Source organism: Heterocephalus glaber, unplaced genomic scaffold, assembly GCF_053883595.1.
Source record: "Heterocephalus glaber isolate CG9 unplaced genomic scaffold, H.glaber_assembly_v1.0 deba00000943, whole genome shotgun sequence".
In the NCBI taxonomy this organism is placed as follows: domain Eukaryota; kingdom Metazoa; phylum Chordata; class Mammalia; order Rodentia; family Bathyergidae; genus Heterocephalus; species Heterocephalus glaber.
In genome coordinates, this window is record NW_028258175.1 from 322,051 (window position 1) to 337,978 (window position 15,928).

The 15,928-nt window shown below is 43.1% G+C and overlaps 2 protein-coding genes across 6 annotated transcripts in view; one reads left to right on the forward strand and one right to left on the reverse strand.

The window, feature by feature from the left end:
- The window catches only part of Catspert (catsper channel auxiliary subunit tau), a 122,786-nt gene that overhangs the window by 39,976 nt on the left and 66,882 nt on the right, over positions 1-15,928 (forward strand). For all 5 annotated transcript variants that reach the window (XM_021237516.2, XM_021237513.2, XM_021237514.2 and 2 more), the window contains one exon: positions 1,157-1,255. In XM_021237516.2, the coding sequence (XP_021093175.1) occupies positions 1,157-1,255 (99 nt within the window). The remainder of the gene's footprint in view (positions 1-1,156; positions 1,256-15,928) is intronic.
- LOC147828607 (uncharacterized) lies at positions 2,326-10,545 on the reverse strand. Its single transcript, XM_087208960.1, has 2 exons — positions 10,125-10,545; positions 2,326-4,243 (listed from the first exon to the last, which is right to left on the reverse strand). Exon 2 carries the CDS (start codon positions 4,200-4,202, stop codon positions 2,991-2,993), a length of 1,212 nt encoding a protein of 403 aa, XP_087065086.1. The 5' UTR covers positions 4,203-4,243; positions 10,125-10,545; the 3' UTR covers positions 2,326-2,990.

Consider the following 15,928-nt stretch of genomic DNA (forward strand, 5'->3'; position numbering starts at 1 on the left):
AAATTAGAAAAAAATACCATTCACAATAGTATCAAGAAAAAATAAATACTTTGGAAAGAACCTAAGGAAGTGAAAGACGTCTACAAGGAAATCTGCAGTACTCCAAAAAAGGAGATTGAAGAGAATATCAGAAGATGGAAAGATAATATCTGTTCCTGGATAGGCAGAACCAATATAGTGATATACAGATTTAATGCAGTTTCAATCAAAATTCCAACAGCATTTTTCACAGAACTGGAGAAAATCCTAAAAGTCATATGGAACTGGGAGAAACCCCGAGTAGCAAAAGGAATCATGGGTGAAAAGGGCAAAAGGGGGCGATATCATTATCCCAAACCTGAAGTTATATTACAAAACAACTGTAATAAAAACAGCATGGTACTAGCACAGAAACAGACTCAATGGAGCAAAGTAGAAGATGAGTCTCCGCCTTGCCAGCTCATCCTGTGGATCTTGGGACTTGTCAATCTCCATAATTGCATGAGCCCATTCTTTACAACAAACCTATTTCTTTATACATGCACATTGCTGGTTCTGTCCCTCTTGACAACTCTAATACAACAAAACAAAGAAACAAAACAGTTTGTGCAATATTTAGAATGTTTAAATGATACCTCCTGTAATTAGGAAGTGACTAGTTGCAAATGGAAGAGGACTAGAGAAAAAGAGGTTGTTTACATTTATGAACCACTGGGTATGTATTTGGTGCTGTTATTCCCTGAACCAGGAAGTAATGATGAAAAAACATTTAGAGAATGGGAAAATGGCAAGTTGTATTTTAGACTCATATGTGCACAGTACAGACTAATGTTCAAGAACATGAGCTTTATATACAAATGTTATATACACTTCTCAGCTATAAATTCTTGGGTGGGGCTATTTAATCCTTTCAACTGTAGTTTTCTTATATGTGAAGTAGGCGCCCATAATTCTCATATCATAGATTTTCTGTGAAAACAATGAAATAATATACATAGCCATTTGAATACAGTACCTGGCATACAATATGTTCCATAGAATTAATACCTTTAAAAAATTGAGGCACCTGAAAGACAGATTTGACTATGAAGGTTGGAAGAGAGAATGGCAACCACTGATTTTAGAAGGGCACTTTCGTAAAATAATATCAACATTTAATTTTATTATGATTTTACAGAAATATTGTCACACCACAGCCTGTTACTGTTGAGAATTCAGCTGACAGACAACACCCCAACCAGCCACCTATAGTACAACTTGAAAATCCCCGGGAAAGGTAAATAGCACAATAGTTTTCATTTATTTAAGTGTTATTTGTATCATAGATTAATCCCTTCCTTTGAGAGAAGGGCTTGCTTTTTTTCCAGCAACATTCATTGTAGTGCTATTTCAAGGGTTCATAAATTATTTCTTAGCAAATTTAAGCAGTCTAAAAATATCAGTCTTATGGCAAGAAAAGAGGGAAAAGCCCATTTATAAGGGAGAAAGCATAGTATTTGCTCTGTTCTCTCCAATGTATTTCATAATCTCTTATGCTTTTTTCTATATTTTTCATCCTCGTCAGTCAAGATATTTTATGTGCTTAAATCTAGAGTTCTTATATTCTGCTTCATTTGTTCTTATTTCTAATCTACTGTTAAAGTCTTGCTTTTAGTTATTTTCTCTCTCTCTCTCTCCATTTGTATAAGTTTTTACTTCTCTGCTCAAAATCCCCTGCCTTGTTCTCCAATTTCTTGAACATATTAATCATTGTGTCAGTCAGCTCAGCCTGCCAAAAAAGTAAAATAAATTACCATTGACTAAACTATAGGCTAAATTTATAAATTTATTTCTCACAGTTCTGGAACCTAAGTCCAAAATCAAGATGCTGACTGATTTGGTTCTTGCTGAGGGCCCACTTCCTGGTTTACATATGGTGACCTTCTTACTGTATCCTCACAGGATGGAGGGAGGAAAGGAGGGAGAGAGGAGAGAGAGAAAAGAGAGAGATTATCTCTCATCTCTTTTAATATGAGCACTCATTCTATTAACAAAGGATCTACTTTCATGTCCTAATTACCTCTCAAAACTCCTACCTACCAGTATCATTAATAAGATAATAGGGCTTCAGCATGTAAATTTTTGGAGACACAAACATTCCATTCTCAGGAATCATTGGTATTTTAAAGTCTAACTTTGGCTCTTTTATAATTCCATTCCTACTATTTGTTTTTCTCTGGGTTTTTAATCATATCTTACATTCTTGTGTACATCATTGTCCCGGCCCGCGGGTAAGTCAACGGAGACCCTAGAGGGGGAGCGAGGATGAGAGGGGACAGGGGACACGAGAGATGGAGACAAGACAGGTTTCTGATCAAGTCTCGTTTATTGCAGAAGCTGTTACAACATATATACCGTAGGGCTAGAGGGGAGGAGCAAGAGGAGGGTACTGGGGCTACTTCCTTGTTGCCGGGTAGATTTGTAGCAGGCCCGGATATGTCCGTAAAAGGCACTCAAGATTTCCAGCGGGGGGGGGGCAGGGCCCCCTACAGGTCCTCCCTTTTAAAATTATTTTTTAGAAAAGCGTCAGGAGAATCAAGCCTGCGGGGGCTGAGCCTGTCTTGGGTCAGAGCAACATACGTGTCTGCACCGTGCACCTTACCCGTCATCGGTTAACCAGAGAATCAAGGCTCTGGCACCTGTCTTAGGCGGCACACGAGGGCTCTCTCATTGCATGGCACGCTTGCTCAGTTGCCCGTCATTGGCTTGCCAGCCCGCTCACCAGGTGGGGCGAGAATTTTACGCCGTGGCAGAGATGGAATCGGCCCATGTAGCGTATGTCCAGCCAACATCCTGACAGTAATTTACCGCTGATTTTGACGTACATCTTTGTCTCCACTATAGCTCCAGGGGAAATCACAACCTTACAAAATCAGAACTATCCGAGGACATTTTAGTTACTAAGATTAACATAGGTTAAAATACAAAGGGGAATACAAGGCTTTTAAATCATATCAGCCTGAACCTTTTATCTAAAAATCAAAGCGATTTCTACGTATAAGCATTGGTATCCATTGTATGCAGCAGCATGACAATAACAGACAAACACATACAATTGCAATGGCAAGAAACAATTGTTTTACCCATTGTAGGTTGGGTAGCCATGAGGTCAACCATTTAAATAGGTCTCCGCCATCCTCATTGTGCACCTTATTAGCCAGGTCTTTCAATTGTTTTATTGTATCATCGATTTTTTCTCCATTGTCAGTCAAATTAAAACAACACATATTTTTTATTTTTTCACAGCCCTGGTGATGAAAAAGCAACAAATAATCTATTGCTGCTCGATTATCCAAAATAGCTTGTCTTTGTTCCTGTAATTCTTGATTAATCAACGCCAGGGCGGTGGAGGTGGCATTCAATCCTTTTACCACTTTACAGGCTAATCTTCGTACTGCCGCTTCCGCGTGCACCCCGATGGACGGCAGAGCAACAAAAGACCCTATCATGACTAACACTTCTGCATCAGTCAATAGACCCACATCATCATTACATCCCGGGGCGGTATACGGCGACCACCGTCTAATTCGATTAGGTACAATCAAATCAGTTCTGTCTGGTAATATCACAGCCAACCGACTCAAGCAACAACGAGTGTCACTCAAGTTGGCCGGAATGTAATTAAAAGTTTCCCTTTCACAAGTGTAAAACCAACCCATTGGCAAAGAGACATGGCAATTACTATACATAATTTCTTGTTCAACACGGCAGGACATGTTTTCCAAACGTTTAACTTGCAGACATTTAGTTGTACAATTTCTGTATACAGCACATTCGGTCTTATTAGACATAATTACCTTAGGTGAATATAATTTGACAGCATTCTTGGGCCTGCAACAAGTAGCAGATCCCCAATTGTAACTATCTGCATATGTGAGATTTTTTCCTGGGATATCTTTAAACAGAGTATAAGGCCGCAATGATTCCAATGGGGTACATACAGGAACGAGGCAACTTCCCAACATATAATGAAAGTTTACATCAGCACTTAGACAAAACTCAGACAAGTTGAGCGAGCCTGCCAACTGAATCCATATATTTTTCATGTGGTCTAACCCTTCTGAAGGCGACACCACCCATACCCTGGTCAGCAACATCAGGGGAACTAGGCATTTCCAGCTCATCCTATTCTTGTTTTCGGATCGTTCATTCAGCCAGATGTCCTTCATGAGTTCCCTCTTCATTGTGCGCCGGAGGTCCAAACTTTAAATGATGACGATGTTCCCTAAGATCACATGATATAAATTTCACTAAGGAGTCCCTTTGAGGAATTAAGACCAGAACAATATTTTCTGGGTGGCCACTTCTATATTCATCAAAGGGAGTTCCCATCTAAAAATCACTTTAATAAATTCCAGTGATACCTTGATCCAAGAGAAAAGCATATCTTTAACAAAATAACATCATCAATGTAACAATGGGTGAATATCCCTTAAAGAGAAAAGAACATTTTGAGCTCAATTACATGACCACAAACAACAAACACTAGACAAACATGTAAGATGGTGTAGAACATCAGGGTGCACCCAAACATTACTAGATAAGCTGAATTATATCCTTGCTCATTTTAAATTGAAATTGTGGGCGCCATTGTTAACTGATCAGGATTGGACAACGTCAGGTCATCGGCATCATCAGCACGCCCATCAACTTGTTTTACTAGGCGTTCTGGGAGCCATCTGGCTGACTTCATTTCCTTGGAGTAAATACACACCGATCCTCGGCCCCAGATAAGTACAGGATCGGGCCCGTGCCATGAGTGGTCCAGGGGGTCTTTCCACATCACCGAGGCAAATTGTCGTTGCGTCTCTGGTTGCCAGAAACGATTGGCTGCAGATGAACCTTTGGCATCCAAATTTAAGAAGTTAAGAATAAATAGTGCATGTGATATCAGGTTTCTAGGAGACCCCTTGGTAGGGTACCATTCCCCCTTTTTTATTTTGTCTAAAGTAATTTTGAGTGTGAGATTAGCCCTTTCTATAATGCCTTGTCCTTGAGGATTATATGGGATTCCCGTTATATGTGTTATTTCAAATTGTTTGCAAAAGTTGGAGAAGCCAGAGCTGGTATAGCCGGGACCATTGTCTGTTTTAATTTGTTGTGGACATCCAAGTACTGAGAAGGCAATGAGGAGATGAGCGATGACATGTTTAGTAGCTTCCCCGGACTGCAGGGTGGCAAATATGAATCCACTATAGGTATCAATGTTGACATGTATATATTTAAGATTTCCAAATGTAGGGTAATGCGTGATGTCCATTTGCCAGAGGGCATTTGGAATCAAGCCACGAGGATTAACTCCCAGATGAGGTGTAGGAAGGTGTAGAGTGCACGTAGGGCAGGCCTTAACAATTTGTCTAGCTTGTTCTCTAGTAAGCTTATACATAAGGCGAAGCGTGTGAGCATTAAGATGATGCAGTTGGTGTGCATTTTGTGCCTGGTCAATTGGAATGGGGGCATCAGTATTTATTGAACAGGCCAAAACTTGAGGTCTTGTAGCTAGGTCTGCTAAGCGGTTGCCCTGTGTGAGTGGGCCAGGTAAGTTAGAGTGGGCACGAAGGTGTCCAATGAAAAAGGATTCGGATCTCTTTCTGATTAAATCTTGTAATTGGAGGAAGAGACCACCAGTCTGAGAAGCAAGTTTGATCAATCCACATGTTTCCAATAAGGGGACAGATTGAGCAATATAAGCACTGTCAGTAAAAAGATTAAAAGCTCGGGCAGGGAATGTAGAAAAGACCGCTATAACTGCCTGCAGCTCGGTTAATTGGGCCGAAGAGTGGGCGGTTTGGAACTGGGCAATGTTATCGTCCCACACATAGGCAGCCATCCCAGTGGAAGAACCATCTGTAAAAACGGATAGGGCTTCTGGCAGAGGAGAACAAGAAGTGACCTTTGGGAAAATGAAGTCATGTCTGTTAGCAAAGTCAATGAGTTTGTTGGGAGGATAGTGATTGTCCAATAATCCTGAATAAGAAGCGAGAGCAATTGGCCAGGAATCGGTAGTCTGCATAAGCCAATCGATTTGATTTTTAAGGTAGGGTTGGATAATGACATCAGGTTCCTTTTCAAAGTACATCTTTCCATGGTCTCTACCTAGAACAATCAGGTCTGCAACTGCAACATAATAAGGGTAAAAGGCCCGCTTAGGGGAAACTGGGAGATGAACCCATAAAAGGGGAGCGGTTTGCCAAAAGACAGCGGTGGGGGAGAGAGAGGTTCTGCAAACGATATATTGTAAAGGAGAGTTATAATCTACAAAGGTAATTGTCTGATTTTGAATGGCTTGTTCTACCGTGCTAATGGCTTTGCGCCCCTCAGCAGTGAGCTCCCGAGGCGAAGTGGGGTGGCTATCACCTTGTAGGGTATCATAGAGAGGCTTCAGGTCATGTTTAGTGAGCTTTAAATAGGGCATAAGCCAATTAATATCTCCGAGCAGTTTTTGGAAGTCATTCAGAGTTTTAAGACCGTCCAGCCGCAAGGTGAGCTTCTGGGAGGAAATATGACGTCCCTTTATCTGAAATCCGAGGTAACTGTAAGGGTCTTTTAGTTGAACCTTATCAGGGGCAATCTGGAGGCCACAAGATTTAAGGGCCCGCCGAAGGTCAGCATAACAAGCCAAAACCTCACTTCCCAATTGTCCCGCCACGAGAATATCATCCATGTAATGGATAATATACATTTGAGGCCAATTGTCTCGGGTGGATTGAAGTGCTGTGGCTACAAATGACTGGCACAGGGTGGGACTATTGGCCATGCCTTGGGGTAGCACTAGCCATTGAAAGCGCTGCATTGGGGCGCAGAAATTGGTCGCCGGGAGGCTAAAAGCGAAGCGTTTTTGATCTGCAGGATGTAAGGGAATGGTGAAAAAACAATCCTTTAAATCAATAATAACCTTATAATATCCAAGGGGGATGGCTACCGGTGAGGGAAGACCGGGTTGTAAAGCTCCCATGAGTACCATAGTTTTATTAACTGCTCTGAGATCTTGCAAGAGCCTCCATTTTCCCGACCGTTTTTTAATGACAAAGATGGGAGTATTCCAAGGGGAGTGGCTAGGAATGATATGGCCAGCATGAAGCTGCTCCTGCACCAGCTGTTGAGCTGCTAACAACTTCTCCTTGGAGAGGGGCCACTGATCGACCCACACTGGATCATCCGAGAGCCAGGTGATCTTTTCAGCATGGACCGCAGGAGTGTCAGCGACCCCTATGGAAAATGGCCCAACCCTGTTCGAGGGGGCCGAGGGACAGGCTCAATGGGGTGAGTAAGGCTAGTAGGGTGTTTTCCCAGCCCTGTTCCTGGAATGTACCCATTTTTAAACATCTGCATAGTGACAATTTCATTGGGGCTGGAAATAATTATCCCCATTTGTGATAATAGGTCTCTCCCCCATAAATTAATGGGTAACCCTGAGATGATATAAGGTTGAATGGTGCCCTGATTACCATCTTGGTCCCTCCAGGTCAGATCTTTGGCACTTTGTTTAGGATTTTGACTCTGCCCTATACCCTTGAGATGGGTGAGGGTGTCCTTCAATGGCCACGCCTGAGGCCAATCCTCTCCCTTTATGATAGTTACATCGGCACCAGTGTCGACCAACCCAGAAAACTGTCTCCCATCTAACCACAAGGTCATGAGAGGCTTTTGTGCTGAAAGTACCTCCGACCAGTAGACATCAGATGAGCCGAAACCCTGGCTGCCTCGGGCGTTTTTAAGAGCCTTATTAGAGGTGGAGAGAAGGGGAAGGAGTAACAATTGGGCAAACCTTTGGTCTGATTGAATGGTATTAATAACTTTGGGGGAAGAAACCATAACTTTAATTTCCCCAGAGTAGTCACTATCAATCACTCCTGGGTAAACCAGCAGTCCATTTATGGTACTGCTGCTTCGGCCTATTACGAGGCCAAAGGTCTCCTTAGGTAAGGGTCCAAAGACTCCCATAGCAAGGGCCTGAACTCCCATTTCTGGGGTTAATACTGTGTGGGTGGTGGCACTGAGGTCCAATCTGGCACTTCCTTTTGTGGCTCTGACGAGGTCTGAAATGGATTGCTGTTTATTGGAGCAAAATTGAGCGCCCCGTAAATTTGTTTGGAATTGGGGGCCCGGGGCTGGCCCCCTTTCCCGTTTTCCGAATTCAAACCCTGGAGAGGGGGGAGGGGTCGACCCTGGGCATCAGTCTTGGATCGGCACTCACTCGCCCAATGCCTCCCCCGATTGCATCGGGGGCAGGGCCCTGGGGGCGGAGCGTCGGGGCCCTGCATTTTAGCGGTCGGGCATTCTCTAGCAAAATGGCCGATGGCCCCACACCGGAAGCATTTATTGCCGACGTGGCGTTGTAAGAATTGTTTGACTGTGAAGCCTTGCATGGCGGCCGCCATGGCAAGGCCCTGTTGGTAGGCGGCCCCAATCTCAGAACAAAGGCGAATGTAGCCGGAAAGGTCAGTTTTCTTTTTATAGGGGCGGATAGCGGCCTGACAGGCGGCATTGGCGTTCTCAAAAGCAAGCTGTTTAACAAAATCTGTCCCTGTCTCCGCGCTCCCAAAAATCCGGCCTGCCGCCGTGAGAAGGCGGTGGACAAAGTCCGCAAACGGCTCGTCCGGCCCCTGCCGGATATTAGTGAGGGAGGCACTCACGTCTCCTTTGGAAGGGAGTTTCCTCCAGGCCCTAGTGGCTGCGGTCTGAATCTGGGCATACAACCCCACGTCAAATTGCATTTGCTGGTCGTTAGCGGCGTAGGCCCCCTCCCCAAGAAGCATGTCAAGCACCCAACCATTCCCCGCCTGAGCATTGCGTCTAGCGGTCTCTCGACAATTCTCAACATACTCAGATTTCCATAATAAGTAGTCACCTCCTGCAAGGGTGGCACGGGCCAGAGTCTGCCAATCAATTGGGGTGAGCCAATTTTCTGCCACCGATTCTAGAATAGCCATGGTGTAAGGTGCAGTGGCCCCGTACTGAGCCGCAGCCGTTTTAAGCTCTTTAATAACCTTAAAATCAAAGCCGCCATGGTGTCTCCATGCCTGACCCTGTGCGTCAACAGTCTCAGTGACAGGGAAGGCTTCCACGGGCTCAAGTTCTAGGGGTACCCTTGACCCGGACGGCACCCTGGGGGTCGCCCCTCTAATGGGGAGTCGTGGCTTATGGGTGTCCTCTCTAGGGACATTTCCATGAGCCTTGCCTGTTCTTAAGCCCTCAAGCTGGGTAATAAGTTCTTGATGTTCCTTTTCTAACCTTATCTGTTCTTTTAGAAAGTCTATTTTGTCCCGGAGTTCCTTTTGGGGGTCAACAACAGGATAGGCCAAAGCGGGAGTGCTGGGGCCTGGACGGATATAAGGAGGGGGGCACCCAGAGCCGCCCCGCAATGCTTCCCCCGCAGACTCGTCAGTTCCGGAGTCCTTTTGGGGTGGATCTGGGGGCGGAGGCAAGCAGCGATAGGCTTGAAGGGAGGGATATAGGGGCGGAACCTCCCGCGAGGGTGGGGTTGCCTTAGAGGCAGTGATGGAGGAAGAGGAAGCGGGGGTCCGGCAAGGCTTTGCCTTATAGGGCTTGGCAGGGATCGCGGCCGTTTGGGATTGGTCCGAGGGAACGTTATGTCCGTCGGGGGCGGGATCATCATCACTGTCAAAGGACATCAAGTCCTCTTCCTCGTCTGGCGAGGAAGGCGTGGCCTTAACTGGCCTGGGTCCCGGCGCCATATTGGCGTCCCGGGGAACTGCGTCAGTGTCACCAGCGGGTGTCAGCTCCTCACCACTACGGAGGGCTACCTCCCCAACCTGTATAGCCTGAGCTACCAGTGGATCCCTTGCTTTTTGGGAAATAATATCATTAATCAAATTCCAATATGAGAACGCCGCAATCGGGACCTTCCCGGGTCCGCAAGTGACATAATAATCCTGGAGAGCCTCCCCCACCTTTTTCCATCTCTCTTCGTCAATGGTTCCCTCAGCAGGGAACCAGGGACAGAGATGTTTAATAAAATCAAAAAATTTCAGCAATTGTTTGACTGTAACCTTTACCCCTCGTGCCTGTAATGTCTTCTTGAGACCTTGCACAAACAGTTCGTGCTGACTAATGCCCTGTCCCATAATCGCTGCTCAACTTACCGAGGTGCAAAAAGACGGCAGGTCCACGTCAATCGCAAGCCTCTTCTATGTCGAGTATGCTCTTTGTTCCTCAATCTTAATCTTAGGGCCCCTGAGCAGCGTCCTTCACTGGATCCCCCGTTCTCGAGCCCCACGTTGGGCGCCACTTGTCCCGGCCCGCGGGTAAGTCAACGGAGACCCTAGAGGGGGAGCGAGGATGAGAGGGGACAGGGGACACGAGAGATGGAGACAAGACAGGTTTCTGATCAAGTCTCGTTTATTGCAGAAGCTGTTACAACATATATACCGTAGGGCTAGAGGGGAGGAGCAAGAGGAGGGTACTGGGGCTACTTCCTTGTTGCCGGGTAGATTTGTAGCAGGCCCGGATATGTCCGTAAAAGGCACTCAAGATTTCCAGCGGGGGGGGGGCAGGGCCCCCTACACATCATTGTTTATATTAGATGCTAGACACTGTACTTGAAAATCTATAAAACTAACTTGAGGCTCTTGACTGCATGTTCTTACAGAGAATGTATGCATTTGCATCTAGCAGCCAGCTAGGCTAGGAAACTGGCAATTCCAGATACTTTAATGCAGTTGAGATTGAGATTAAAATAATTTGAAGCTGGGCTTTAGATCCCGTGAAGATTAGTCTTTTTCTGGTTCACTCTTATTCCTAGTGCCAAGACTAAGACCAGTTGGAGAGGGCATTCGAAGTAATTACATCATGACATTTAAAGAGGCACTTATTCTCTTATACCCCTACGGAGTTCAAGCTGAAAGACTGGGTATTTACTATGGCTTCTCATTCTTGGCAAGCCCTGAACTCTGGTTTTTATTCCCTCTTCATTACACATACATCTCAAAGCTTGGCCCAGCTTTGCATCTTCTTGGCTACCACAGATATCCTGAAGAAAAATGGCATCAAATGATGGGCTCTACATATCTGGTCTTCCTTTCTGTCTGGAATCTTGGATCTGTAAATCCTCACTGATGCTTTCAAAAATAATTTTAAAGCATATTTTGTTTAGCCTTTTTAGTTATGCAATGAGATCATTGGTCTGACGTAATCTAACAAAACTCCTGAACAGGGCTGGGGATTTAGCTCAGGGGCACTGTACCTGCCTGCCAAGTGCAAGGTCCTGAGTTCGATCCTGAGTATCAAAGAAAAGAAAAAAAACTCCTAAACATTTAAAAGTATGTTTATGTATTTTACTCATGTTCATAAATTAATTTAACATTAGCTTTTTATCTTCTAATCTGATATTTTATTTGTTCATCAAACATATACTTAATATCTTATGTGTGCGAGGGACTTCTCTAGATACTAGATATGCAAGGGTATGTTTTTGAAAACAGTATCTTTCCTTTAAAATAAGCTTGAAATACAGCAAGTAAAGACAGAGAAAAGTGGCCGGGGATTTAGCTCAGTGATTCCAGTGCCTGCCTCACCAGCTCAAGGTCCTGAGTTCAATCCCTGGTACCCAAAAAAAAAAAAAAAAAAAGACAGAGAAAAGTAAATAAGTCTCCCAGAATCATACAACCTTGGAGGTGGTGGCCATGGACTCCAGAGAAGGGAGCTGCCACTGCCACAGTGGCTTGTGAGCTGAACCAGCTGTTGGTGAGTGAGTTGTGACCATGGGCCCAACATCCCATGCACTGTCTGTGGCTGTAGCAAGATCCTGCCCAACAGCCCGATGCTTAGCAGACATTAAGACCCATTGCCTGCAGGATGGCCTCTTAAACCCAACAATAAGAAAAGGTGAGAGGGCCAGGGATTTAGCTCAGAGGTTCCACAGCCTGCCTCGAAAGCACAAGGACCTGAGTTCGATCCCTGGTACCAAAAAAAAAAGAAGGAAAGAAAAGATGAGAAAACCCTACAGAATTTCTACTGTTGTCCAGTTGAAGGACTCCCTGGAGGTTCCTGCAGACCATTTTCTCAGTCTTCTTTCCGAAAAGAGCACTTTATAAAAATTCATGCCAAGAAGAACAAAAATACAATAAGTGCAGCATTCACATAGTACTCAATGGGATTTGTAAAGATATGAGAACTGTGGCAGGACCTTCCAGTGCATGCGTGGCTGTCCCTATGCCAGCAGAATGGCATTGCAGTCTAATATCTATCAACTGGCCACAAGATCCCTGCAGAATACAGGGATCCACCTAGTATAAAAGGAAAATGGAAAACTACCTGCAAAACCAGAATTGTCTGATTGCCAGCCAACCCCTCAACCAGACCCTCAGGAACTAGAGGCTTTAGAAATAAAACTAGTAGCTTCTTTTGAAGACTTGTGGCTCTCATGCTAGAAAGCAGAGTTCACAGCATCTCCAGAACAGAGATATCCTCAGAAGGGCCGGGATTTTAGCTCAGTGGTTCCACCGCCTGCCTTGCAAGTGCAAGGACCTGAGTTTGATCCCTGGTACCAAAAAAAAAAAAAAAAAAAAGATATCCTCAGAAGTTGCTTTTACCAAAGTCCTGGGTGGCTCTGGTTAAACTTCTGGTCATGCAGTTTTCTCCTGTGCCTGTCTTTGTACCTACAGCTGATTCTTCTGCTCAGCCTGTGGTGTTAGGCATTTGGGCTCTACCCTACCCACAGTGGGTGTACAGTGAAGCTGAAAATGTCCCAAACCTCTAATCATACCTTGGTCTCCCTTGTGACCAATCCTGTCCTAAAGCTACCTAACAACTGTCAGCCACCAGTGTTCTTATTAGCATGTTCCCCCTCTACTTATTCCAGAAATTACAAGGATTTTAGGACTTGTGTGCCGAGGAAGACCAAATACATTTTTCATGTATCACCTCTACAAATACCCTTCCTACTCTCCACAGCAGCCCCGAATGGGGCTCCAGAGCTGCTTCCCGTATTGTACCCACAGGCTGCATCTGAGTTTTGTGACTCCTAATATTGAAAAAGGGGAGAAAAGATTTCAATACTTTGTGTGTCTAAGCTTTACAGGTCAAAGATGCAATCTGTAATTATTTTAAAGTGACTTTTTCTCCCATCCAGCATCTTTTCCTTGAATAAGGAAACACATTGGTCAAGGTTTGTGCCTTGAGGGTAGTAATTATACAATAGAGCTATCCAAAATATGGTATTCTGCCTATTGTTGCTTTATTTTCTTTAGAGAGTAACACAATCTTTACAGAAAACAAGGAAGGTGAAAACCTATTGCTTCAACAATCAGGACCAGTTTCTGTGTTTGAGACAAGAGCATGCATGGTCAAGTATCCTTTGCCAGTTATTTGTCTTCAGTAGGTCCTGACTTCTTTAATAGTTGCCCAACTTTGAGGAAAGTAAGAATTACTGCATCCTCAGAAGTCTCTAAGTTTACCCGGAAATGCTCTGTTCTTTCTATGGCACGTGTTTGTGCTGCTGAAGGCTCAATCTTCAAAATAAAACTTAAGAAAGGAACTGATCGGTTACTTAAAGTAAATTGATAGTGTTGCTAATAATACTTATCCCATATACCTGTTGCAAATGAACCTGTAAATGAATGGATTGATAACATCCAGGCAAGTGAATTCAGTCTACTAGGTAAGTGTGCTTTGCTTACAGTTGCCTGTGAATATGGGTTTCAAACATAAAGCCTTAGATTGTTGTTATGTTTTAGAATTGCCCTGCTTTAATGTTCCAACATCTATTTAAGTTGTCCTGATAAAGGAGAAATGCACATTTGTTTTTGGCTTTCTAAATATAAAAATGCAGTGATCTATGGCTCTAAACATTTTTTTGTTTCTGTGAAAATGTTTATCAAGCCAGCCAATATAATTATTTACAGAAAAACAGAGCATATAATTGTTCTTCATATAGAAGAACTGTTTTCCCTCCACAATTTTAGTCAGCTGAATTGTTAGTCCTAAGATTATTTGTGAAAACTTAAATTCAGTGATTAAGAAGAAGCTAATATTCTAAAACTAAAACAGAAAAGGAAACAAATATATATATATGAAGTTATAAATTAAGAAATTAGTTATGAAGGTCTCAAAAAGGATGATAGAGGGCTGGGAATTTAGCTCAGTGGTTCCGCCACCTGCCTCACAAGCGCAAGGACCCGAGTTCAATCCCTGGTACCAAAAAAAAGAGTAGTACAAATGACCAACAAACATGAAAAAATGTTCAACATCTCTATTACAGAAATCCATATTAAAACAAAACTAAGATTTCATTTTACACCAGAAAGAATAGAAATCATCAAGAAATCAAAGAATAACGAATGCTGGCAAGGCTGCAGGGAAAAAAGAACCCTTCTACTTTGTTGGAGGGAATGTAAACTAGTACAATCACTGTGGAAATCAGTATTGAGATTTCTCAAAGAACTAAAATTAGAAATTCTGTATGCCCAGCTATTTCCTTTCTAGGCAGAGGTAAAGACATCATATTACAGTGATACATGCATACCTATGTGTATAGCAGCATGATTCCTAATAGCTAAATCCTGGAGGCAGTCTGGGATCTCTCATTTGAGTAAGACAAAGTACAAACAAGGAGCAAAATAAAGGCTCAAATGAAAGAAATAAGGTGATAGATCGCTTGCAAATGGGAGAGGTCTAGGAGACTGAGCACAAGAGGTGAGGGGAGACGAAATGAAAATATGAAGAATTAAGATATGCAATGTACAGGTACCAAATACAACAAATGTAAACACTGTATGTTATAAACATGAGCTAAGAATAATAAAAACAAGAATTGAAATGGGGCAAAGGAATTTAGAGATGGAGGCAGGGAGGTACATGGGAAGGGGATTTAAAAAAAGAAACAAGCTTTGTTATGTACATGTTCCTACTCCCAGAGATGAATGTAAACTTCATGTACTGCAAACATGTACTCATAATATTTTTTTAATTTTAAAAGAATTTAGCTACTCCAAAAGCCCCTCTTTATGCCCCTGTTCAATCACCAGCCCTAAAATAATTTTTCTTTTATTTCTAATTATTTTTGGAATTTTTATAAATCTGATTTGTTTTTTATGTCTTGTGTCATTTTCTTAACGTTTTATAGCTGTTTCAAAGTAGAAGCTTGAATCTTTCCTTCTCTCTGTCCTTTCTCTCTCTTGCCTTTCTCTTTTACATGTGTATGTCTTCTATGCTTTTATGATCTAGAAATATTATACTTCTCATTTTTTGTTTGTTTGTTTGTTTGTTTTTTGGTACCAGGAATCGAACTCGGGTCCTTGCGCTTGCGAGGCAGGTGGCAGAACCACTGAGCTAAATCCCCAGCCTACTTCTCATTTTTTAATAACGTTTTTCTTTTGGAATTTGGCCCTGATAGTTCTTTGTTGTTTCATTTTATGTGAAATTTATTTTTGTGAATTTGTTTGTGGGAGACTGGTTTAGAACGCTTTTCTAGCTTTAGGAATCTCTCATTTCTCTGATGTGTTCATTTGTTGTTAAAAATATAATTGACTTCTAAGATTTTCTGGGAACCTGTCATGAAATAAAGTCTTGCTTAATCAGTTTTAAGCATTCACAGTGGTTAAGAGTGCTCCTAATATTTAACAATCAAGAGCATTATCTACAGTCTGTTTAGGGTCTACTGTGAATTTTGCGCTCAACTATTACTGGAAGGAACAAACCCCTTCCCATTTCAACTGCTATTCTGAAATTGGCCCTCTGCTCTTCAGGGCTTTCTTTAGTTATTTGGGGGTTCTGTTGTTCTCAGGTCTGTCAGGCATCCCTTTTACGTATACTGCTTTCCCCCCACATACATGGTAATACCATGGAGGTCTTAGGTGTGTGTTTGGGGATACTTTGCTGCATGCTTTGTTATAAATGTTCTTGGCTTTTGGGGTTGATACCAGATACTCTGTATGAGGGATTTGAGAAG

Excerpts from the sequence above, each read along its gene's own strand:
- LOC147828607 (XM_087208960.1), bottom strand. The coding sequence starts at position 4,202 with ATGAAGAGGGAACTCATGAAGGACATCTGGCTGAATGAACGATCCGAA.